Here is a 25,969-nt window from a genome sequence, read left to right on the forward strand (position 1 = left end):
GGGGGGGGGCGTAGGGGAGCTGATGCGGGGCTGCCAGCTGTGGACAAAGCAGGCAGCCAAACGACGTTATAGCGAAGCATTGCACAACTTTAAATTAATTTAATGTTCTGTAATTGAGCAGGGACGTAAGATCGAAACAACATTAAGCGAGAGGACGTTAAGTGGGGAGTTACTGTATTGAAGAATGTGTCACAAGCTCAATGCTCAAGAGCCAGTCTTGCCATTTTAAGGCCCCTTTGAGGAGTTCCTGGTAAGAGACAGGCTGGTGGTAGGCTACAGAGATGAGAAAGCACATATTTATGCAGAAATTGTTAGTTGACTGGAGAACAAGCCATGGAAATCTGCAAAGCAATGGAATAAGCAAAACTGTTGTCGTGGCTTTAAGTAAAGATGAGGGAAACAAAGGAAATTATCATGCAGCAGAATATGAAGGAGCATGAAAGGAATACATGAGAAAAGCAGGTGGAATTAGTGTTGTGGAGTGTTGTTAAGGCTGCTAAGTTATTGTTACTAGTGCTGTTGTCCTTGGAGCTGCAGTGTTAGCTGCACTACCAGAGAGTGCAGCTTGCTGATTGAACAACCCTTGACATTCTTCATAAAGAAAGACCACAAGGTTCGGTTCAGTGGCAAAGGCGCTCAGCCAGGTTTATTGTTGACAAAGCACAGTACAAGTGCCTCATAGGAGCTACAGGTACACTAACACATGTATGCCTGCAACAATGATACCAGTTCAATCAGAATACCAGGATCCTGTCTCCTAGACTAGCACAAAGATTCCCCTCGTATCATTTCTCCTTTTCTACATTGATACAAACAAGTTAGCTACTATACTCCAGTCGGTGTTAGTTACCACCCTAATCCTCATACACCTGAGCTCGAACAAAAGATCCCTATCCATATCCTGTCATCCCCTCCTTATCTTTACAAGGGGTCAGTGCATTCTTGTATCATCTCTTATGAATGCTTTTAAATAGTTACTTGAGAGATCTGTGTCTTTTTGTACCATCCTCTCCAGTCAGGAACGTGCTTACTTGGTTAGCAGACACCAAGTGAGTTACTATTCTGCTAAGGCCAGTCCTACTCTGCTTCACAATCTTTGGTTCACACAGCTAGTTATGCCTAGGGCTCCTGCAAGGCCTACAGTCCCTTCCTTTTTGTCTTTTTATGGGCAGGATGTTTACCCATCATCCCAGAAAAGCATAATAAATGAACTGAAAATGACCCGGTGGACTAAACACTTTTTCTTGGCCATTTTGCTTTACTCATCCATACATTCATTGCCCAAGTGTCCAATGGTCTGTACATTCCCTCCTACAATCTGTGGACAGTTTCTCTTTTCTAATTGTTCCTAGTTCCAACTAGTGGGGCTGGCAATGTTAGGTCCAAAAAAGTAACAAAAAGTAACCATTAATCTGCAGAGCAAGCTGAACTTACCAATTTGTTCGGATAACGTAAAACTACTGGCTGGACAGGAACTCCAGGAATAAATGCTCCTGGAAAGCACACATTACACATCATTACTCTTTGGCATATTTTCTTATTGTCAAATAAATTACTCATTATCAAAAAAGATTATGTGACTACTGGTTACATGGTTAGTCTGGTGTATATAGTAGCACAAATTCATAACATGTTAGTGGAAAGAATACAAGATCTGGAAGTAGCAAAATATATACCAATATTCCACAGAAAAAGTCATTTAAAAAAAAGACAGTGTTGGTAATTGACAGTGTATATACCTATCTTATTTAGAAGAAACAAGCATTTACAAGAATGGAAATATAGACATTCAAAATCCACCAAAACCTACATAAAACAATCAATTATGAAGACACATTTTATTACAGCCTTAATTTGACTCATGGTCAGGATTGTTGATTTTTTATATATATTTGTTGTTTCTGCCTTTTAACAGTTATTGTCAGATGTGAATTTGGTAAAGATCTGATAGTCAAGTATCTCGTAAAAAAGTCTCGCAAACAAATTTGATATATTTTTATGAAGTTACCAGTTTTGTTGATAAAGGTAACTATGTGGACATAAACTTCTGTAGGGCATTTGACTTTGTACTACAATACATTCTGATGAAAAATAGCACTCTATAATAAATAACAAAATATTAGAAACTATTGTACAAAATGTAATTGTTAATGTGGATCTACCACCACCAACTTAAGGTGCTTTGAGGGGAGTCAAGCACAATCTGTTCTTGTCTCAGTGGTATTTAATGTCTACCAGTGATCAGGAAGAACATATACAATCTCTACCAGTAAAGTTTGCAGATAAAGATCTGTCAGGTGATCTGTTGTCATTTACCACTTACACAGAGTAATCTGGAGTGCCTGGCAAGAACAGCTCATATGAACCATTTGCCTGTATTAAAATGCATCTGGAAGGTCACCCAGCTAGGAACAAAGAATGTAGGCCATACAGAATGGGGAAATGTATTCTGCAAAGCAATAACTTTGAAAAGGACTTATGGCACCAAGAAACAAGTGGAAAAGTCAGAGGCAATAAGATTTCAGAGGAAGTGGGTGAAGGGAGTGGAGACTAAGACAGCTAGGGCCAGGGGAAATAGGGAGGTTGAGTACATTTGCAGTGGGGGTGGAGAGCAGAATGGGCTGGATCAGTGGGAAACTGGAAGTGTGGGTACAATAGGAACTTGAGGCAGTAAAGGGATCTGGTAGCAGGTTTCTGGGTGGTCTAGAGTGCAATGGGGAGCAGGAGAGCCAGCAACACCTCCTAATATACTCACATTTATATTAGTATAGAAGTGCTTTTGCTGGTATAGCTTATACTGAGTTGACAAACTATGCCAAATAAGCTATACCAGCAAAAGCACTTTTGTACTACTATAACTGTGTTTACAGTAGGGCTTTTGGGAGTACAGAAATGTTGACCAGGGCTAAAGGGTAAGGGGTAGGGGGGAGTCCCCTTAACTGACATTACTATACTGCCAAAAGTCTTAGCATAGGCCTGGCTAGAGGGCACCGCCGCTGAAGAACAAGTGTGGCATCCAATGGGAAGAGGAGAGTCAACTACAGACTGCCCAGAAGCAAGTATTGTAGTAGCCTCAAATAGTTACAGATGTGCATTGAACCCTTAGACTATGTTTCAGAGGGGTGCTAAGACCACTTCACCATCATAGGGAATGCAAAAATTCAGTCGGAGAAACACTTGTCTTTCAGATTCTTATACACATTCCAGAAAACAGTCAAAAATGATAATTTAATTAGATGTAGGTTTTGTGTAACGATAAAACTAGAGTCCATCTATAGGATCAAAAACTTCCACTTCAACCACACCTCATTAGCAGTTTTTTTATTCAAATTCTATAACAGCAAACCGTTTACAATGGCAACCAATATATTTTAAAAATCATGCAATATGAAAACATTCTATAAAGAAAGATATGCTTCATACCTACCAGGCTTGAAGGTAATTAGACAAGATCGGTTTGTGCAAGTTCCTTCTGGGAATATCATTATCTTGAAGCAAAAACAAAATTTACTGTTACAGAATATTTGTTGTATTTACATCTTTTCAAAACCAATATTAAAACTCCTCACATTTGAATTATAGTAATTTAAGAAAAAGTAAGCAAATTAAAGAAAATGTTTAAATGATAGCATGGTCTTTTGAAGTCACGAAGACTTTCAGATGCATAGAATCTGGCACAAACAGTGGAATAGGATATTTTATTTATTCTTTAAACCAGTGTTTTCCACGGCACAGGGCAGCATGAAGGACTAGTTGGTGGGAGAACAGGGGGAACAGACCACCAAACTATTTTCCAGATTCTCAGTTTCATTTTAAAAAACACACTAACCAGGTGTAACTGATGGAGAGAGGCCTGCTTGAGTTTGAAGAGAGCATAGCACAACCAATGGTTCTCAGATGTAACTGTTACATTCATTTCCACAGGTGCTAACTTTGCAACAATACTTTAAATGTCAACACTGATAACTACTTCAGTATTCAGAGCATGTAAGAATCTGTCCATCGATTCACTACACCAAAAGGAACAAAGGAAGCAGCTACTGAACTGGAGAAGGGGTCCTGATGTTACCTGTCAGCGACGTGTTCTTGGGGTACCAGGGCACAGTATTCAGCCTGTCGGGCTCATGAAGGACGCCCCACCCCAGCCTCTGCTTGAGCCAAAACTGACCAGAAGAAAGACTTATAAAGAGTGGGAGATACACCTAAACCCCTCCGGACAAGGGCGACAGGATTAAGGCAACTCTCCTAGCCTTATTTGCAACAAAGATGGGACAGGGAGGCATCTCCATTAGCATACAGAATGGAGAACAGAGGTTCCAAGGCAAGAACCACACTGAACTCTGGGACCAGAAAAGCAGGGAAGCACTGCATGATGGAGGATCTTTGCTCCAGATGTTAATGAACACACGCCTGCACACACCCAGCTCAGTAGTTATCACACCAAATCTAGTAATAAATCCTTTATTTGTATCCAAAATACTGAAGCTGCCTAATTGTATTGTGAACTCCCTCGAAGGAACACCGCCCATAGCCAGGAATGATCAGTTCCTATGGTCTAGCCTGAACAAAATGACTTTGGTATACTCCTCTGAACCATCAGTTTACCCATAAACAAATCTAGTGTTCTCCCTTGAACCACTGTTGTTTCCCTACAAAAATCACTACTCACGCTCAAGTAAGGGTTCTGATGCCTGGATCCAAAATCTGAATCAGTTCCATTGGGACTGTATCTTCTCCTGAATGATCGTGCTGGGGGCTCTGCCTATCTCCAGCACTCCAGACCCTCAGCTACCACCACCACCTGGGAACCCCGACCAGTTCAAGCTTCACGGAGTGGTGAGACCCCAACTCTCCCTCCTTCTCTCTCTCTGTTTTTGTTTTTTTTCCTACTCTAGGTATAGCTTTCTAACCCTGACTAGGGTGATCAGGTATCGTTTTCTAAACCTGAATTTTGTAATCAAATTTAAGCTAGATTTAATATTGTAACTGTTTTGTTTGCTTGGCACTCCTTGTATGGTTATTACCAGGCAATAAATAACTTTTATGGTTAAGCTGATTGCTTCCCTCCCTCCCTCCCTTGTGTTTTTGGCTTCCCCATTTGCTCTACAGCAACGTCTTACCTAAGCTAAAGATCCGTGTAGTGCCCAAAAATCCTGTGGGGTTTGCTCATCAAGTGGGTTACTACCAGAACAGCTGTAACGTGAAAGTGGGGACAGGAACGTACTGAACCTGTGGCATAGGAGGATGGCATCTTAAACGTGCTGCTCGACCCAGCCTGCTGAGTCCAGGGGCAGATAAGGGTGGCAGCCTGAAAGTGCTGCTCAACCCAGTCTGCTCAGGCATATTCTATTCTGGTGTGGTGGCCGTGGCATATGAGGGTGGCAGCTTGGAAGTGCTGTTCGACCCAGCCTTCTGAGTCCAAGGGCATATAAGGTGAAAGCTTGGGAGTGCTGACTGACCCGGTCCGCTCAGAGGACCACACACATGCTAACGGACATGGTGTGTGTGTGTGTGTGTCTGTGATTCCTGGGCGGGAGGAACCCAGCCCTGGGGAACCTAGATCCTGCAGGACAGCTCCTTTGGGAGGGAACTTGCAGAAGGGAGAAGTAGAGCTCCATATGAAAACACGTGACACAAGCAGTACACTGACAGAATTACAGAACCTCCTCTCCTACCCCCAGAAGAGTAACCCTAAGAAATGAGCGTACCCCAAGGTAATGGACAAATCTGGTAACACTGACCTAAGAAGCTTGGTCAGTGAGACTGCTGAGAGTATGTGGTGAAATAAACTTTGCTTAGTGTAGTTTGTTAAATAAGGCACTAGTTAAGTTTTATCTTTATTTTTCTTGTAACCATTTCTGACTTTAATGCCTCATCACTTGTACTCCCAAAATCTCTTTTTAGTTAAACTTGTTTTATCTAATCTAGTGTATTTACACTCAAAATATGTTCTCGTACCCCTTATCAAAAATCAAAACATGTTCTCACACCCCTTATCAAAAACTGTTGAAGTAGGTCAGTTCTTTAAACCTAGATATATTTTTGTTTGTACATTTCAGTAATTGTTAAAAAAAAGTATGTTAATAAATATATAGGTTTGACGAAACAAAATAGTTGTACTTATGTGCCTGTGCTCAATTTGTGTTTTTGAAGATTTACCTTCTAAAAAAAATCTGGCCTCACATCCCCAGAAAGGGTATCTCACACCCCCAGGGGGTGCGTGCACCCCAGGTTAAGAACCACTGGTCTAGCGTTTCCTCTATGGAGAAAAAAAGACTAAAATTTGTTTCTCAAAACCAACAAATGTCAAATATCACATAAAAGAGGTTATACCATACCTGTGGCCATTTGCCATCAGATTGAGCACGTCTCTTTATCTCTTCAACAGTTTTTCTGCGAGAATCCTGGTCTGACCGAGACACAAATACCGGTCGTATATATTTTATTAAAGCTGAAAAGAAAAAACACAAATTTTGCATAGAACTGCTTTAAAAATCTATGAATATATGAAATATTCAAGGACAGAAGGGACCACTGTGATCATCTAGTCTGACCTCCTGTATAACAGGCCACAGAACTTCCCCAAAATAATTCCGAGAGCATAGCTTTGAGAGACAACATCTAATCTTTGATTTAAAAATGGTCAGTGAGGGAGAATCCACCATGACCTGGGTTAATTGTTCCAATGGTTAATTAAATTTTTACGCCTTATTTCCAGTCTGAATTTGTGTTGCCTCAATTTCTAGCATTATACTTTTCACTGCTAGACTGAAAAGTCCATTATTAAATATTTGTTCCCCCTGTAGGTACTTACAGACTGTAATTAAGTCACCCTTAAATCTTTTCTTTGTTAAGCTAAATAAATTCATGTTATATCATGGCCATCCTTTGAACAGCAGTCTTTGTTACAAGCAAATAACGACTCTTTTTGATTGGCTTATATTGTTATATTTCAATGTAAAATTAAAGCAAATCCTTGATCCATTTTCATTACCTAACCTGAGAGAAATGCAAAGAGTTAAATGAATAATGAAAATTAAACTAGATTTTTTAAATGGACTTGTAATAGACCAAGACCTTATTTGTAACAGGAAACTTTATGTGAATGTGATTCTAAAATAGGAATTTGACTGTACCGTTTAATGCACACTTACTTTTTTGGGGCAGCAAAATAGTTATGTTTGATCACCCATGTGCCAGAACATTTCCTCCTGTGACTTAAGAGAGGAGAATCTCTGTAAGCATCTCCCTCATTGAGATCCCCCTCACAATCCTACTGGAAAGCAGGATTTCTTCTGTTGTGCAGTAATTCACAAGGCACACCCCAAACCTGGCTTGGTAAAGGTGTTTGGAACTTCATATTGCTACTTTACAAGTCTCCATTAAGCAGTTCTCCTCATAGGCAACACATCATCTATTTGATTTTCTGGGCTAGATTAAAATCACCTTTAGTAAGCCAGTATTTTCTCCTGTGAAGGAATTTATATATCATAATTAAGTCACCTTCTAATCTTCTTGATAAGCTAAAGTGACTGAGCTCCCAAAGTCTCTTCCTGTGCCCAACCTTATTACATAGGAGGGCCACATAAACCTAAGTATAACCTTGTGTGGGCCAAACAGATTCCACATATTTTAATAAGATTTAAAGTCACCTGTACTGACTTATATTTTAAGTTCATTGACTTATATTTAAGTTCAACTTGCTTCGTATGTATTTAGGTAGGTTGTTTCTATGTACAGTATTGTCCAGTTACACACTTAGAATCATAGAATATCAGGGTTGGAAGGGACCCCAGAAGGTCATCTAGCCCAACCCCCTGCTCGAAGCAGGACCAATTCCCAGTTAAACCCCACTTATGTAAATTAAAATGATGTAAACATGACGACAAATGCTAATGAAGTGGCTGTTAATATACTGTGTTGAAGCAGGCTGCAGGTCTTATCAAAATGCTCTGGTGGGCCATGTAGGCCGTAGGTTGGGCACCCCCGCTGTAAGGCATTGTTCTGCAGCCCTCAAATCACTTTGTGGTTCTTTTCTGTACCCTTTTCAAAGTTTCAACACCCTTTTAAAATCACAGACACCAGAACTGTATGCAGTATTCCACAATTGGTCTAGCCATACCATATATAAAGGTAAAAATTCATATCCCTACTCCTACTCACTACTCCCCAGTTTATACACACATTAGCCATTTTTGACACAGAATCACATTGGGAAAGTGTTGAGTTACATGTCCACTATGACCCCTAAATCCTTTTCATAGTCACTGTTTTCCAGGATACGGTTCCCCATACTGTAGCTGTGGCCCCAATTCCTTGTTCCTAAATATAACTCGGTAGTAAAAAAATTTCTTTTTATGGCCTCAGGTTATTAAGCAATCCAGATTGCTCTGCATGACTGCCCCGGTCTCACCATTATTTACCATTCTGCCAATCTGTTGGTCATCTGCAAATTTTAATCAGCAGTGATTTTATTTCTAAATCAATGAAAACGTTGAAAAGCATTGGCCCTAGTATTGATTCCTGTGAAATCCCACTAGAAACATCCTCATTCAACAATGATTCCTCATTGACAGCTACTTTTTGAGATGTGAGCTACCCATTTCTTTATCCACTTAACATATGCTTTATTGATACTGTATAGTGATAATTTATTCATCACAATGCCATGTGGTATTTAGTCAAATGCCTTTCAAAAACCTAAGTCTTTTACATCAACCAAACTTGTCATCTCAAAAAATTAAATCAGGTTTGTTTGACTAGACTTATTTTCCATAAAACCATATTGAATGGTTTAACTATAGTCCTATCCTTTAATTCTTTATTAATTGAATCCACACCAGTTTTTCCATTAATTTGCCCAGAACTGATGTCAAGCTAACTGGTCTAACTCGCCTTTTTGAATATTGGTACATTAACTGCTTTTCAGTCTTCTGGAATTTCCCTGGTATTACATGATTTATTAAAAATTATCAGCAGGCTAAAGATCTCCTCAGCCAGCTCTTTTAGTGGGTTAAGGTGCTGTTCCAAGGCACAGAGAACATCTTTTCCACTGGACTCGTATATTGTTCTTATGGAAGTCTGCTTTGACTTTTGAAGGGCAACTTTTGTCCATGTTGCTTAGCCAATCTATATCGGGGCAGTCAAGCATAGGTGAAAAATCCTGGTGAAAAATTTGTCCAGAACTCAGAGATAAGATGGAGCAGGTCAGCTGAGGAAATTGAGAGCCATATTGATAGACAAAACAAGTCTGAGAATGAAAACTGTCTGGCTGATTCAGGGGCTATCAGAATCACAGATGTTGCACCCTGCCTTACCCAGAGTCCTAACAAAAGTACTAAGAAAGTCAGTAGAAGCAGTCCTTCTTCTAGGGTATCAAGAAAACATTGTGTAGGAAACTTGAACTTGTGCCTCCCCCGGATTGAAAAAGTGCAAATTTGGTGATGTGATTGGTGGAAAAGAGTTCAATCTTAGCAGTCCCTAATTGTGAAATATTGGTTGTTGGACAGAGTCTTTGGAGGTTTTAAGAACAGATTAGACAAATATCTTTCAAGGATGGTGTAGGTATATTTAATCCTGCCTCAACCCAGGGTGACGGAGTACACTGATCTCTTCAGGTCCCTTCCAGACCTGGATTTCTAAGATTGGTCATATATTTCCTGCTCAGATAACTTGATAAATCATTGTGCACACCTGGGAGATGCAGGGTGCAATTTGATGTCAGATGGAGCAGTTCCAAAGGTTCAAAAGCTTCTTGACTGACAAGTGATAAACTTGCTCCCTCTTCCTGGTAAGTATAATGCATGGCATAGTATTGTCTTATAGAATTTGGACTGTGGCTCCCTTTCAGCAGAGGCAGGAATGTTTTGGAGGAACATCATTCCAATGTAGTTGTTCCTTTGTAAGCTCTGAGATGAAACTTGTGGGAACCAAACGCTCAGCATCTGGAAGTAGTCTAGGTGAGCTCTTCATGTATCATTAGTGTAATGGAAAAAACCCACTCCAACTCCACGAAAGAGTACCTTTTTCCTTATCTCGTTCTACCACCAATTCAGGAGACCAGGACTGAAGGCTGGCAACCTGCACCATCTACGTACATGACACCCTGTGTACATAAGTGGTGCAGGTATTACCACTCACAATGTAATAACATTTAAAATCCTTGTAGGGGGAAGAATACCAAAGAAACCCACCATAGTAGCATTTAACTTCAAAAGGGGGAAACTACACAAATGAGGAGACTCCTAAAAGGAAATTACAAGGAACAGTCACAAGAGTGAAATGCCTGCAAGTTGCATGGACACTTTTTAAGAACACCATAACAGAGGCTCAAAAATTAAATGTATGCCCCAAACAAAAAAATAGTAAGAGGACCAAAAAAACGCCACCATGGCTAAACACAGTAAAAAGGGGCTTAGAGGCAAAAATGTATCCTTCAGAAATCGGAAGTCAAAACCTACTGAAGAAAAAAGAAAGGAGAATAAGCTCTTGCAAGTGTAAAAGTATAATTAGGCAGGCTAAAAAAGAATTTGAAGAGCAAGTAGCAAAAGACAAACTAACAGCAAAAATCTGTTTATATACAGCAGAAGCAGGAAGCTGTCAATCAGTCAGTGGGGCCACTAGACAATTTAGGTGTAAAGGAGCACTCTGGGAAGACAAGGCCATTGCAGAGAAGCTAAAGGAATTCTTTGCATTGGTCTTCACTGTGAAGGATGTGAGGGATATTTCCATACCTGAGCCACACTTTTCAGGCGAAAAATCTAAGGAACTATCCCAGATTGAAGTGTCAGTATAGAAGGTTTTGGAACAAATTGATAAATTGAACAGTCATAAGTCACCAGGACCAGATGGTATTCATCCAAGAGTTCTGAAGGAACTCAAATATGAAATTGCAGAACTCCTAACTGTGGTATGTTTCAGAGTAGCAGCCGCGTTAGTCTGTATCCATAAAAAGAAAAGGAGTACTTGTGGCACCTTAGAGACTAACAAATTTATTAAAGCATAAGCTTTTGTGAGCTATAGCTCATGCATCTGATTAAGTGAGCTGTAGCTCACGAAAGCTTATGCTCTAATAAATTTGTTAGTCTCTAAGGTGCCACAAGTACTCCTTTTCTTTTAACTGTGGTATATAACCTATCACCTACATCAGCCTGTATACCAGATGATTGGAGAATTGCGAATGTAACTCCAATTTTTTAAAAAAGGCTCAAGAGACAATCCTGGCAATTACAGGTTGGTAAACCTAATGTCAGTACCAACCAAATTGGTTAAGACTATAGTAAAAAACAGAATTATCAGACACACAGATGAACACGAGTTGTTGGGAAGAGTCAACACTGCTTTTGTAAAGGGAAATTATTCCTCACCAATGTATTGGAATTGTTTGAGGGAGTCAATAAGCATGTGGACAAGGGTGATCCAGTGGATATAGTGTACTTGGATTTCCAGAAAGCCCTTGACAAGGTCCCAGACCAAAGGCTCTTAAGCAAACAAAGCAGTCATGGGATAAAAAGGAAGGTGATTTCATGGATCTGTAACTGGTGAAAAGACGGGAAACAAAGTACAGGAATAAATGGTCAATTTTCAGAATAGAGGTAAACAGTGGGGTCCCCCAAGGCTCTGTACCGAGACTTGTGCTGTTCAACATATTCATAAGTGATCTGGAAAAGTGGATAAACAGTGAGGTGGCAAAGTTTGCAGATGATACAAAATTACTCAGGACAGTTAAGTCCAAAGCTGACTGTGACAAGTTACAAAGAGATCTCACTAAACTTTATAAGTGGGCAACAAAAGGGCAGTTGAAATTCAATGCTTATAAGTGTGAAGTAATGCACATTGGAAAAAATAACCCCAATTACACATACAAAACTATGGGTTCTAAATTAGCTCTTACCACTCAAGAAAGATCTTGTAATTATCATAAATAGTTCTCTGAAAACACGTGCTCCATGTGCAGCTGCAGTCACAAAAGCTAACAGAATGTTAGGAACCATTAGGAAGGGGATGAATAATAAGATAGAAAATATAATGCCACTATATAAATCCAAAGTACACCCACACCTTGAATTGAGTAGAACCTCAGTTACGAACACCTTGGGAACAGAGGTTGTTCATAACTCTGAACAAAACGTTATACCTGTTCTTGTTCTTTCAAAAGTTTACAACTGAACATTAACGTAATACAGCTTTGAAACTTTATTATCAGAAAAAAATGCTGCTTTCCCTTTATTTTTTAATAGCTTATGTTTAACACAGTACTATACTGTATTTGCTATTTTTTTTTTCTTTTCTGTCTCTGCTACTGCCTGATTACGCACTTCCGGTTCCAAAAGAGGTGTGCGGTTAACTGGTCAGTTCGTAACTCTGAGGTTCTACTGTACTGTGGTTGCCCCATTTCAAAAAAAGATATATTCGAATTGGACAGAACAACAAAAAAGGGCAACAAAAATGAACAGGTTCCATAAAAGGAGAGATTAAAAAGAGCGGGACTGTTAATCTTAGAAAAGAGATGACTAAGGGAGGAGAGGTCTATAAAACGATTAATAGCATGGAGAAAGTGAAAAAGGAAGTGATATTTTACCCCTTTAACCAACACAAGAACCAGGGTCACCTGGTTATATTATATTAATAGGCAGCAAGTTTAAAACAAACATAAGGAAGTGCTTCTTCACACAATACACAGTTAATTCGTGGAACTTGTTACAAGGAGATGCTGTGAAGGCCAAAACTATAACTGGGTTTAAAAAAGAGTAAGATAAATTAATGGAGCATAGGTCCATCAATGACCTGGGAATGAATGATAGTGTATGGATCACTTGATAATGGCCCTGTGCTGTTCATTCCCTCTGAAGCATCTGGCACTGGCCACTCAGAAGACAGGGTACTGGGCTAGATGGACCATTAGTCTGACCCAGTATAGTCATTCTTATGTTCTTATGCCCCAGAAATCTGAGGCAAGTTCTCCAAGTTTTTGGAGGCTAGAGATGAAGTTGTAGTGAAAACTTTTCCAAAGGGATGTAAACTTTTGCTTATTTTGAGTCCATGACTACCTCTGTAAACTTTATGATTCGCGTTGGAGTTAACTTTAATTTACTTGAGTCCCAGGGAGATGAGGTCAGGATTGTGCATAAAGAACTGGTCACCTCACCTCTGTGATGGGTCCCTGGGGTGCAACCTGGACTCTGGGACTACTAAGCCATCTGTCCCACCAACCTGGGCTGCCTCTTGATGCTGATGTCAAGCTATAAGCCTAACAGCCACTGCACTTATACAGACATCCACAGGAAGGGATACACCCAACTGTGTTACATGAATGATCTTGCATCCACTCATGAACCATCAAAATAGAGCCTCCAGCTAATTCCCCCGCAACTCCCCAGCCTTGCACCCCCAAACTGTACTGTTGTGCACTGGTCAGAAGCCAGACCAGTGTAAGTTCATTACTTAGTTTGCCTCCTCTTCATAGGAAAGTGGACATGCACCAGCCTTTGTAATCCGAGCTGAGATTTCCCAAGCACTTCCACCAAAACACAGTTTTAGGTAAACTATAAAACAGATTTATTAACAACAAAAAAAACAGATTAAGTGATTTTAACTAGCAGGCATAGAGATCAAAGTTGGTTACCTAAGAAACAAAAATAAATTCACAGTCTAATTCTTGTGTTGGTTTAAACCTTGCTTAGTGTGCTAAGTGAAAAAGGAAGTGTTATTTTACCCCTGGTTCTTGTGTTGATTAAATGGGTAAAATATCACTTCCTTTTTCACTTAGCACACTAAGCAAGATTTAAATCAAGCAATGTCTCACCCTAACAGATGGTACACGCACGTTACAGTTCCTCAATACACAGACTGGAGTCCCTTTCCAGGCTGGGACCATTCCTCCCCAGTTCAAAGTCTTTTTCCTCTAGGTATTGAGATATGGGGGTGCGGGGGGAAGTAGAAATGCCAAGTGGTGATATCACTGTCTCTTTTCATACCTTCTTCCAGCTGCTAGAACGATGCTTGCTGTGACATGGGGGTCAGTGAGTCCCCATTAGTCAAGCAGTTTCCATTTTGTATGTGCCTTCATAAGAAGCCTCCGGGATAGTGGATTGTTTTCTTGATGGGCCATTAACGCTGTCTGAGTCCTCCTTTGTTGCAATTGAAAGGCATATTTCTTGATGGGCCATTAACGCTGTCTGAGTCCTCCTTTGTTGCAATTGAAAGGCATATTTCAGTAACACATAGAAATACTTCATAATTTCACATACAATCGTGCATAAAATCCAACAGGATATTATTGTTCAACAGATCAAGACTTACAAAATGATATCTCACAAGGCAAACTTTGTACAAAACATATTATAGTCATATCACAATGGTGCATATGGGGGTTCCAGGGTGCTACTTTGAGATACAGAAAAAAAAGGAGTACTTGTGGCACCTTAGAGACTAAAATTTATTTGAGCATAAGCTTTCATGAGCTACAGCTCACTTCATCGGATGCATTCAGTGGAAAATACAGTGGGGAGATTTATATACATAGAGAACATGAAACAATGGTTGTTACCTTACACACTGTAACAAGAGAGTGATCACTTAAGGTGAGCTATTACCAGCAGGAGAGCGGAGGGAACCTTTTGTAATGATAATCAAGGTGGGCCATTTCCAGCAGTTGACAAGAACGTCTGAGGAACAGTGGGCGGTGCAAGGGGGGAATAAACATGGGGAAATAGTTTTACTTTGTGTAATGACCCATCCACTCCCAGTCTCTATTCAAGCCTAAGTTAATTGTATCCAGTTTGCAAATTAATTCCAATTCAGCAGTCTCTCGTTGGAGTCTGGTTTTGAAGTTTTTTTGTTGAAGAATTGCAACTTTTAGGTCTGTAATCAAGGGAACAAAGAGACTGAAGTGTTCTCCAACTGGTTTTTGAATGTTATAATTCTTGACATCTGATTTGTGTCCATTTATTCTTTTACGTAGAGACTGTCCAGTTTGGCCAATGTAATGGCAGAGGGGCATTGTTGGCACATGATGGCATATATCACATTGGTAGATATGCAGGTGAACGAGCCTCTGATAGTGTGGCTGATGTGATTAGGCCCTATGATGGTGTCCCCTGAATAGATATGTGGACACAGTTGGCAATGGGCTTTGTTGCAAGGATAGATTCCTGGGTTAGTGGTTCTGTTGTGTGGTTGCTGGTGAGTATTTGCTTCAGGTTGGGGGCCTGTCTGTAAGCAAGGACTGGCCTGTCTCCCAAGATTTGTGAGAGTGATGGGTCATCCTTCAGGATAGGTTGTAGATCCTTGATGATGCGTTGGAGAGATTTTAGTTGGGGGCTGAAGGCGATGGCTAGTGGCGTTCTGTTATTTTCTTTGTTGGGCCTGACCTGTAGCAGGTGACTTCTAGGTACTCTTCCGGCTCTGTCAATCTGTTTCTTCACTTCAGCAGGTGGGTACTGTAGATAGATACAGAGTGTCACAAGAGGATTTTCCTCACATTAGCTAATTGTCAGGAGAGGTATGTCAATGCCTTGAATGTCGTAAGTGAGCAACCACGAGTGTCAATCGTTTGGCAAACCCCTTTAGTGCTGTGCACAGACCAAAGGGTAGAAATGTATACAGGTAGTGGTTGTTTCTCTACTACTGAATGCAAGTATTTTCTGTGTGTTGCATAAATTGCCAGGTAAAAATAGGTGTCCTCAAGGTCAAGTGTCACAAACAAATTTTGGTGGTCCTCTGAGGGAATAATTGAGACTGAGGTCACCATTCTGAACTTAAGGTGGATTAATCTGTTTTGTCTTCTCAGATTTAGAATGGAGCAGAGACCTCTTCGAGATGAGAAAATAAGAGCAATAAAACCTCCTGCAACAACTCTTCTACTGCTCATATTGCAATAGGGAGTCTGCTTTTCTTAATGATGTCTCATGAGAAGGATCCCTGAAGAGGAATGAGGAAGTGGGTGGAGGAATATGTAGAGATGGAATCACACTAAATAGTCTTTGTCAGTTATCTCCAGGACCCACCAGTCCATCGTGATTCCAGCCTATGCTGACAAAAGAAAGGCAAGGCTTTGCCAAAATGAGGGGATCCACAAGAATTGGTACAGGGCTCTTGTCAAAAGTCATCAAACCTGATGCCTGGTTGATGATGCCATGTGGATAGTACCAATGGAGGCTGAACTTCTTGAACAATGAGGCCTTTTCAAGAAGGCCAACTGTCTTCTGTTGTTGGTAAGAGAAGCAAGTTGTCTGAAGAGCACTTGACACTTGTATGTCTTTGGATTAGAGATAAGATATAGAGGCCCAAAGACCACAGAGTGGCTCTGGAGTTGGAGTATGGACAGCAGTATCTGTCTTGCTGTGGAATAGCTGCAGCCCCTTAAAGGTCAGGTCTTCTATTATCCAGACTTCTTTAGAAATGCCAGAGCATTGAAATCATGGTAATTTGTGCATGGAAACTGAGGTAGGCATAGCACAGGCAGATGTGATAGAAGCAACACTGTCTTGACAAATTGGCCTCCAGTTGAGATGGCCTTCAGCTCTTCCAGAAACTGAAGCACTTTATTCCACTGGAGGTAGTCACATTTCACTAGAACAACTTGATAATTTACTATGTGCATTTGGAGACTGGTGGAAGAACAGACCTTTCAGCCAAAGAGTTCCAGCCTTTTGGGGTCATTGTCCTACAATGTCATTTTGAGACCTGCCAGCTGTTTAGATTTCTCATGTACTCCAAATACCTAACAGCACACAGCTTAGTTCATGTAGAAATATTTGAAACCTCTTGAGTGGGAGGGAAGGGGAAGGGCTAGTAATGCTGATCAGCTCTCTTAGGCCTTGTCTACATTACCACAGTAAGTCAACCTAAGTTATGCTACTTCTGTATGTGAATAATGTAACTGAAGTCAACGTACCTTAGGTCAACTTACCAAGGTGTCTACACCGTGCTGTATCAACAGGAGATGCTTCTCGGGCAGCTTCAATACCGGAGTCGATGGGAGAGAGCATCAACTGCAGCAGTGTAGACATGGCCTTAGTTGTGGGAGATATACAGGATGGATTTGCCTTGACAGGCTCAAACCCACCATTGATTGGCATAGTTAGTCTGTCAGCTGCAGAAGAATGAAGACTATCAAAAAATGTCATCAATTGTCTTAGACAACTTTGAGTTGTATGTCCAGAGTGTTAGCACTATGGCTCAAGTGATCTTGGAAGAATTTCAAGTCATCTGGAGGGGAAAGGATATTTGAAGTTCCAGTATCCTCCAGAACGGGGGAGGAGATAGTGAGGGAACTGCAGGCGGATTAGAAGACATCTTCCTCTTGGTAGTCAACACTTCCCTCTCCTTAATCCTCTAGGGGCTCTATTCCTGTCACCCATGTTGGCTCAGATGGCTTAGTTGTGCTCCGGAGTCTAGCCAGAGAATGAGATCTCAGCCTTGGTTCTGTGAGGATGAACAAGGGTTGGGTTCAGATGATGGCTCCCTAATGGGTTGATGGGGAGGAAGAGGTGATGGAATAGATGTCAAAGAGGAGTCAGATTTCCCTGGTGTTACTGGTGCTCTAGGATGAAGGGGCACTATAATGCCCATAGGAGTGAGAGTACTATAGGTATTGGTATCGTGGGTCTTGGTATCATAATTGGTACTAGATTTAGGATTCTTGTTGCCTACTCAGAAGAACCCACTGATATTGAAAATCTGGTTGGTACCAGTATGATTGGTATCAATGGTTGCAACACCAAGACTGGCACAGAGGAAATCAGTACTAAAGCAGGAGAGCTTCCCTGGATATGGTTTAGTGGCAACATACTTATTGGCACGCTCAGTAAGGGGGTCTCAGGAGTGATTGTAGAGCCAGGCTCGTCACTGATTTAGAAGGTGTGACTTTAGAAGAGTCATGGACATGGTGACCAATTTTTTTTCCACTCTGTGTCGGAGAGGGAGCCTGATGTCTAGAGTTAGTTTTGGAGCTGTGCTTCTTTTTGCCCTAGCTAGAAAAGCTCAAGGCAGTACCAGGAGCCAGTGCTGGGCTCAGAGGTGTCTGGAAAGGCAGCAGATGCTCGAGCCACATCCACATCACTGGTACCAGTGGCTCAAGGTGATCAGAGTCCCAGCTCACAGGGCCACAGTCCCACTTCTGTTTGGGTCTCACTCATCATAGAATCTGCTGCTCCCATTGAATGCTCGAACAGGAAAAGCTGGGGATTAATATCCCTGGATCTCTATGTCCTTTCTGAGGAGTGGCAGATGGAGTACTGATCTGGGATATGGTTTTCATCCACAAGAAAAGCACTTGATGTGCCCATCATTCAGGGGCACAGAAGCATCACAGAAGGATAGATAGGACTCAGAGTCTAGAGAGATTTTGCCTGAACACCAAAGGCATAAATAGCCTGAGAGGAAGTATTTCGTTGCCAATGGGTGAAGTTGGGGGAGGGGGGAACTAAAGAATTTTAACTAAATAAATAACTAATCCTAAAACCAAGGGCTGAATCTGAAAATGATGTTTACCAAACTGAATTTTGAACTTCAAGATAAGTAAAAACAAAAAAGAAAAATGGTTACCATTTGTAATTAAAAAAAATAAACAGAAAGTAAAAGAGAGATACTAAATATGGAATACATTCCCAATTTGGAATACTGTACTATCAGAAAATGCAGGGAATGATATCTGCTGAAGATCATACTCTACTTCTTCTAGTCATGTGATGATATGCACTTAAATTTTGTTAGTCGTAAATGTCATTCTCACTGCAAAACCTAAGTAAACTAACTACTTTTCCAGGTATTTTTGGAGGAGTTAAATGCACTGATAAGGATTACACAAAGAATCATACACAACACACTATGATATAGTTATTTCCATAAGTTCTCCTCTTTCAAAAATATAAATTATTATTAGCTAATCATTAGCCGAAACACTAATCTAACCTAACTGGCTTTTGCTTACAGTGTAAATGAGTTGAGTATTGATTTAGATACCTATGGCATGGCATAAGATACATACTAGCAAATATTTATTATGTATGCAATATTCATGTGGTAGTTATTAATTATATTTATTTTCATCGTCATTATTCTAAAGATGAAACAGATGCAATCTTATACCTGAAGTATCCCTCAATATTTATCTTATGGACATTGCATTATTTGCCAACAACGAAAAAGGATTATTTCTGCTTCTAGGAACAGGTATTGGTTACAATACAAGAGGCAGCCAATGCAAGATGAACTCAGGGATTTCCAAAACAGGGATGCAACTGACAGACTCCAAATAGCTCTTCCATCTGAATGAAGACATTTATCAATATAAACAAATAACAGTAAAATTAGCAGACTTCGTAAATCTGTTGAAGCTACTTCATCAACCAGTAAGGGTGAACAGCAAATCTAATCTTGTTTTACAATCACCAAAACCTCAACAGTGCTTCAGAGTAAGGTTCCCCCAATGAACTGGAGTCTTTGAATTTTCTGTCAGGATGGACATTTCAAACAAAAAAACTTTTCTGTAACAACATTCAAAATGAAAAAAAAAATACTTGAGGTAGCAGAGTATGAACATGAACTCAGTCTATATGTAGCTGGTGTAAGTGACCTTATAATCACAGAAGGGAAATACCACCCAATTGCTATAAGCATTTCTTGAGAAAAGCAACAAAAACTAAGCATCAAATCCCTCACAGTGGAACTGACTTGGCAATGGTCTGGCTTAGAAATGAGTTAAAGCACTGAGCAGAAAAAGGCTGTGTTTTGGAACTTTTACAGGTATGTATTCATTGTTTTCTCTCAAATGAAACTGGTGGAAAGGTCCCACATTCATTTGTAAGTCATACGGCAACCTTCAAAGAAAAACTTGTTTTACATCTTGATGGTACTTATGAGTTAATTGTCTTACATGCTCAGCCTGTTTCAGAGACAAACATTATTAGTGCCTGTCAAATTCCATCGCATCCCTTTCTCAGGTAGATCTGGATCACTCTCAAGAGTGCCTCAATGTCACTGGTAAAAGAGAAGGAATTAAAGGTATCGGAATTATGGCCTTAGCACTCAGCAGATGGGCTCTCTCCTATAACCTATGTACCCAAATTGCAATCCAAACCAGCAAATCGTTCAGTCTTGGATCTGATCTTCAAATGACATACAATGAATCAACACCAGCACAAAAGCAAGGTGACCATGTTGATGAAAATAAAGAGCTAATGATACTTCAAAAATTCAAATTATTCACTAGTGAGCCAGCCTCCAGCACACTGCAAAACATTGCAAAGAAAGATTTGGCTACAAAAGTGACTCAGGAAGCTCTGCTGAATGAGGAAATATTTGGCCAGAAGTAACTATGCTACACTACAAGGTCAGGTCGAATTTAGCAGCATTACGTCGATTTTATAATGAATGCGTCTAAACAATCAACCCCCTGCCGCCGATCTAAAGAGCTCTTAAAATTGACTGCTGTACTCCTCCCTGACAAGGAGAGCAGCACTAAAATCAACCTTCCTGGGTTGAATTTCGGGTAGTGTAGACACAGCACTGTGCAATTCAATGGTATTGGCCTCCAGGAGCTATCCCAGAGTGCTCCAATGTGACCGTTCTGGACAGCACTTTCAACAACTGTCTGCTGTGAATTGCTTGATTCACTGTGAAAGAGTCTCCCCTTTTGTTCTCAAAAATGTATCTTCTGTAAAGCCTACTCTCCCGTTTTTTCCCCCCTGCAACTGCAAGCGTTTCTATGCTCCCCGCATCAACTCCATCCCTGAGGTTATCGCAGATTAGAAGGTGAAAAAAAAAAGCACTTGCAATGACATGTTTTCAGAGCTCATGCAATCCTCCTGCACTGATACGGAACAGCTGAATGCATGGAGGCATTGGTGGCAGAGGCCAGGAAAGCATACAGTGAGCGTGATCGTAATACTCAGGAGGAGATACTAATGGGGGAGCAAACAGACATGATGAGGTGTCTGGTGGAGCTGCAGGAAAGGAAACTAGACTACAGACCCCTGCTGCAGCCACTGTGTAACCGCCTGCCCTCCTTGCCAAGTTCCATATCCTCCTCATCCAGATGCCTAAAAACACAGGGGGAGGCTGGCTCCAGGCACCCTGCCACTCAACTCCAGGGGATGGCCCATGCAACAGAAGGCTGTCATTCAAACAGCTTTGATTTATAGTGTGGCTACAATAAGCAATGTGGCCTTGTCCTTCCCTCCTCCCCCACCACACCCCGTTATCAAATGCTTTGTACACCCAGGCTTCCTTTTACTAGTCAGCGTTGCCAGTGATCTCAAGTTTTTTTTAATAAATAATGAATGGATTCAGAACAATAAGGACTTTATTTCCTGTGCCAGATAATGGTCAAAGGGGGGAGGGGGATTTAAGCTTACAGGGAAGTACATTCACCAAAGCGGGCAGCTTTGCATCAAGGACAAACACACACAACTGTCACACCATAGCCTGGTCAGTCATGAAACTGTTTTTCAAAGCCTCTCTGATGCGCAGCGTGTCTCGGTGTGCTCTTCTAATTGCCCTGATGCCTGACTGTTCAAAATTGGCTACCAGGTGATCAGACTCCACCTCCCACCCCGCCATAAACATCTCCACCTTACTCTCAGAGATATTATGGAGCACACAGCAAGCAGCAATAACAATAGGAATATTGCTTTCACTGAGGTCTAACCTACTCAGTAAACTGCACCAGTATCCTTTTAAACGCCCAAAGGCACATTCTACCACCATTCTGCACTTGCTCAGCCTATAGCTGAACTGCTCCTTACTGCTGTCCAGGCTGCCAATGTACGGCATCATGAGCTGTGGGAGCAAGGGGTAGGCTAGGTCTGCGGAAGAGAAGAATGAGGGGGGGGATTTGATAGCTGCTTTCAACTCCCTGAAAGGGGGTTCCAAAGAGGATGGATCTAGACTGTTCTCAGTGGTAGCAGATGACAGAACAAAGGAGTAGTGGTCTCAAGTTGCAGTGGGGGAGGTTTAGGTTGGATATTAGGAAAAACTTTTTCACTAAGAGCGTGTTGAAACACTGGAATGCATTACCTAGGGAAGTGGTGGAATCTCCTTCCTTAGAAGTTTTTAAGGTCAGGCTTGACAAAGCCCTGGCTGGGATGATTTAGTTGGGGATTGGTCCTGCTTTGAGCAGGGGGTTGGACTAGATGACCTCCTGAGGTCCCTTCCAACCCTGATATTCTATGATTCTATGAACTATTGGCAATTTAACATCCCCAATGGTAATTTTCCAGTCTAGGAAGAAAGTCCCTTCTTGCAGCTTTCCAAACAGCCTGGAGTTCAGAAAGATGCGAGTGTCATGCACCTTTCCTGACCATCCCACATTGATGTCGGTGAAATGGCCCTTGTGATCCACCGGTGCTTGCAACACCATTGAGAAGTACCCCTTGTGGTTTATGTACTCTTTGGCAAGGTGGTCCAGGGCCAAGATAGGAATGCGCATTCCGCCTATCGCCCCACCACAGTTAAGGAACCTGATTGCAGCAAAGCCATCCACTATGCACTGCACATTTCCCAGAGTCACTACCCTTCTTAGCAGAAGGGTATTGATTGCCCTGGCTACTTGGATCTCAGCAGCCCCCACGGTAGATTTGCCCTCTCCAAATTGATTCCCGACTGACCGTAGCAGTCAGGCACTGCAAGCTTCCATATGGCTATCGCCACTCGCTTCTCAACTGTCAGGGCAGGTCTCATCTTGGTATTCCTGCGCTTCAGGGTGGGGGACAGCTACTCACAAGTTCCATGAAAGTGGCCTTACGCATGCGAAAGTTTCGCAGATACTGGGAATCATCCCATAACTGCAACATTATGCGGTTCCCACCAGCCTGTACTTGTTTGCCAGGCCCAAAATCTGTGTTCCACTGTATCAACATGCCGCCATGCTATCCCAACTGCCACATCCCGTGCTTTCAGGAACGTCTGTGTCCATGTCCTCCTCTGAATCTTCCTCATGCCGGCGGCTCCTAGCTAGGTTCTGCACATACTGCAGGATAATGCGCAAGTGTTTGCAATGTTCACAAAAGCAGTGCACAGCTGTGCTATGGCGTCTGCAAGGATAATCCAGGAAAAAAGGCGCAAAATGATTTTTTGCCATTGCTTTCAACGAGAGAGGGAGGAGGGGAGACTCACCGCATGTACCCAAAAGCACCTGTGACAATGTTTTTGCCCCCTCAGGCATTGGGAGCTTAACCCAGAATTCCAATGGGCAGCGGGGACTGCGGGATAGCTACCTACAGTGCACCACTCCTTGAGTCGATACTAGTCACGGTAATGAGGATGCACTCCGCTGACCTGGGGAGGGGGAGGGATAGCTCAGTGAGGGGGAGGGATAGCTCAATGGTTGGAGCATTGGCCTGCTAAACCCAGGATTGTGAGTTCAATCCTTGAGGGGGCCATTTAGGGATCTGGGGCAAAAACTGGGGATAGGTCCTCCTTTGAGCAGGGGTTGGACTAGATGACCTCCTGAGGTCCCTTCTAACCCTGATATTCTATGATTCTATGACCTAATGCGCTTAGTGGGGACATGCATGATCAACTGTATAAAATCAGTTGCTAAAGATCAACTTCTATAAAATCAACCTAATTTCGTAGTGCAGAAATGCCCTTAATATCTTTGTTCAGGAAAGGCTCATGACACCAAAGGAAGGAAGTGCCCAAACCAAATTCCATGAAAAGGACAAGGGCTCTGACATTTTCCTCCCTCTATGCAGCTGGAAAAGAAATGAAAAGCAAAGACAAGATAGTCACAATAAAGGCTGATCTTCTGATACTAAGTGCATAGTTACTGCCTATAAGGACATTGTGTCCTGAGCTAATGCTAGTTCCATTTACTCTTGCTGAGGTAAACAGGTGTCTGAAGTTAGAAATAAGCCTGTTATGATAGACATGTTAACCAGAGATCCTTCTCCTTGTGAGATAACACTTGATAGTACATCCTCTCTGGTGATGGATAGCCAAAAACATGTAATGGCACTAGGAAAACCTCTTCAATGTACAATCATTGGAAACCTTGCAAACGTTTTTGTGGAGTGAGTTCATCATTCTGGACAGCATTTCAGCAGGACTATACCTTTGACAAGTACACACAGGATTCTATTAACGGAATGATGCAACAGAAGTGCTCCAAAGCTTCTAGAACAATTTGGAAAATGATTGAAGGCAGATTTGTTCCACTCAACTGCTCACCAGACCACTTGACCCATCCGAAAAATAAAGCTGATCTGCCTTCTTTCATCTCTGAAAAACTCCTACCCAATGCTCCACATACCAAAACAATTTTCATATCCGGAGGGTTCAAAGAAGACCGTACATCAAACCCACCTGTGGACACAAGTGAGTTGCAAAGCTGACCATGAAGAGGCAGACACCAGGACTGTACTGCACTATATGCATATAGATGCTGATTGTGTCATCATGTCAGCAAAAGACACTGACGTTCTTCTGTTAGTAGCACACTGACAAAATGCCTTGCAGCAAATTGTATTTGGGTTTTTTTTATGCACATTCTTGTGCATACTATCTGAATGAAGCTTCTGCCTGTATATCGTGAAGCAGACATAGGAACAATACTCTCCTTCCATGTCCTGACAGGCTGTGATACAGTTTCCCATATTGCTTGGCACAGCAAGAAAATGGCTTTGACAATATTCATGGAGAAACAGGGACTTTAAGGAAGTTGGTTGATTCTGTAGATCATCCTTCCCATTTCAGCAGAAGAGTTGTAACACGTACAATTTGCCTGATGAGGAAGAACTGTGACAAAGCATGGGTGATATTCTTCTCCAAGTATCTATCACCAGATGCTCTGTCCCAACTAGAGATGCACCATGCTATTACACCCAAAGAGCTCACTTTCAAGTCATGATCTGGAGGCAAGCAAATGCAGCTATCCCACTGGAGAATATGGGTTGGACCAAACACAATGGAGGACGGATACCCAAGCTTATGTCAATGTAGCCAATACCTGACAGCTGTACAGAAATTACCACTGTGGATGCATCAAAGAATGTATATCACAATGCTGTAGCTGCAGAAATGCCACACTGGCATAGATTGCAGCCTGTAGCTGCAAGAAGCACATTGGCATATGTAGAAACTGTTAAATTATGCTTGTCTAAACAATGTGCGGAATATATAATAACTGTATGTAGTGGAATAAAAACCATAGAAATATACTAATTTTTCAAATTGTATTTAAATTATCATCTCCAATTTAGAAAGTGAAATGTTCAAACTTCACCCTGGTAAACATTTTTTTTTTCAGTTTCAGCACATTAAAATTATGAAAGATAACTTGTTTATCTACTTTTCTCCAAAAATGCCTTCTACATCCTATTTTACAGTAATGTGCCCAGCCTAGAAACAGACATAATGATAAAAGGTTGAGGAGCCAGAGAGCAGAAACCTCACATACTAGTCTAAAGGTATGAGATGGAAATGGAGCTACATTTCTTTGTATCTCACAATATTCAGCTCTGCATAGAGCATACACTGCTTTCCAGAGTATTCTGGCCATCAGTGTCAGAAGTTCAAGTCCTCCTAAGAGTAGGGATCTACACTGAATACTTAAATTGAAATTCTTCAGTTAACCACTTGCTTTTGGTGTTACCAATTATGTAAAATTCAATTACTCAGAGCCAGAGATATTTGGGGACCACCCTTCCTAAGACAGTCATATGTAACTTCTTACTGCCCTGCAGAGTTGTGATGTAACTCTAGAAATTTGTTTGCAATAAAACCACTGCTAAAAATCACATACTACAAAGCCTTAAGAATCCAAAAACAAATTTCAGACTAAATTATTTCTAGGTCACAGCACTGACAAAATACAAATAATTAAACCTTTCAACGTGTTCATTAGTTTCAAAGTAATGTACTAGATTATTAAAAAAAAAAAAATCTCTCAGAATCAACTCTGCAATCCAAAAAATATAGGGACCCAGTTTTGGTGGATCATAAACAACATAACTCCAATATGAAG

At 41.2% G+C, this 25,969-nt stretch overlaps 1 protein-coding gene across 1 annotated transcript in view; it reads right to left on the minus strand.

The window, feature by feature from the left end:
- LPCAT1 (lysophosphatidylcholine acyltransferase 1) overlaps positions 1 to 25,969 on the minus strand; it is a gene marked incomplete at its 5' end in the record, with an annotated part of 126,999 nt that overhangs the window by 80,798 nt on the left and 20,232 nt on the right. Inside the window, 3 exons of the mRNA XM_084621098.1 lie at positions 1,435 to 1,493; positions 3,428 to 3,488; positions 6,339 to 6,451. Coding sequence (XP_084477224.1) covers positions 1,435 to 1,493; positions 3,428 to 3,488; positions 6,339 to 6,451 — 233 coding nt within the window. The remainder of the gene's footprint in view (positions 1 to 1,434; positions 1,494 to 3,427; positions 3,489 to 6,338; positions 6,452 to 25,969) is intronic.

The sequence above is a fragment of the Lepidochelys olivacea genome (assembly GCF_965140295.1).
Source record: "Lepidochelys olivacea isolate rLepOli2 genome assembly, chromosome: 2".
Classification (NCBI taxonomy): domain Eukaryota; kingdom Metazoa; phylum Chordata; order Testudines; family Cheloniidae; genus Lepidochelys; species Lepidochelys olivacea.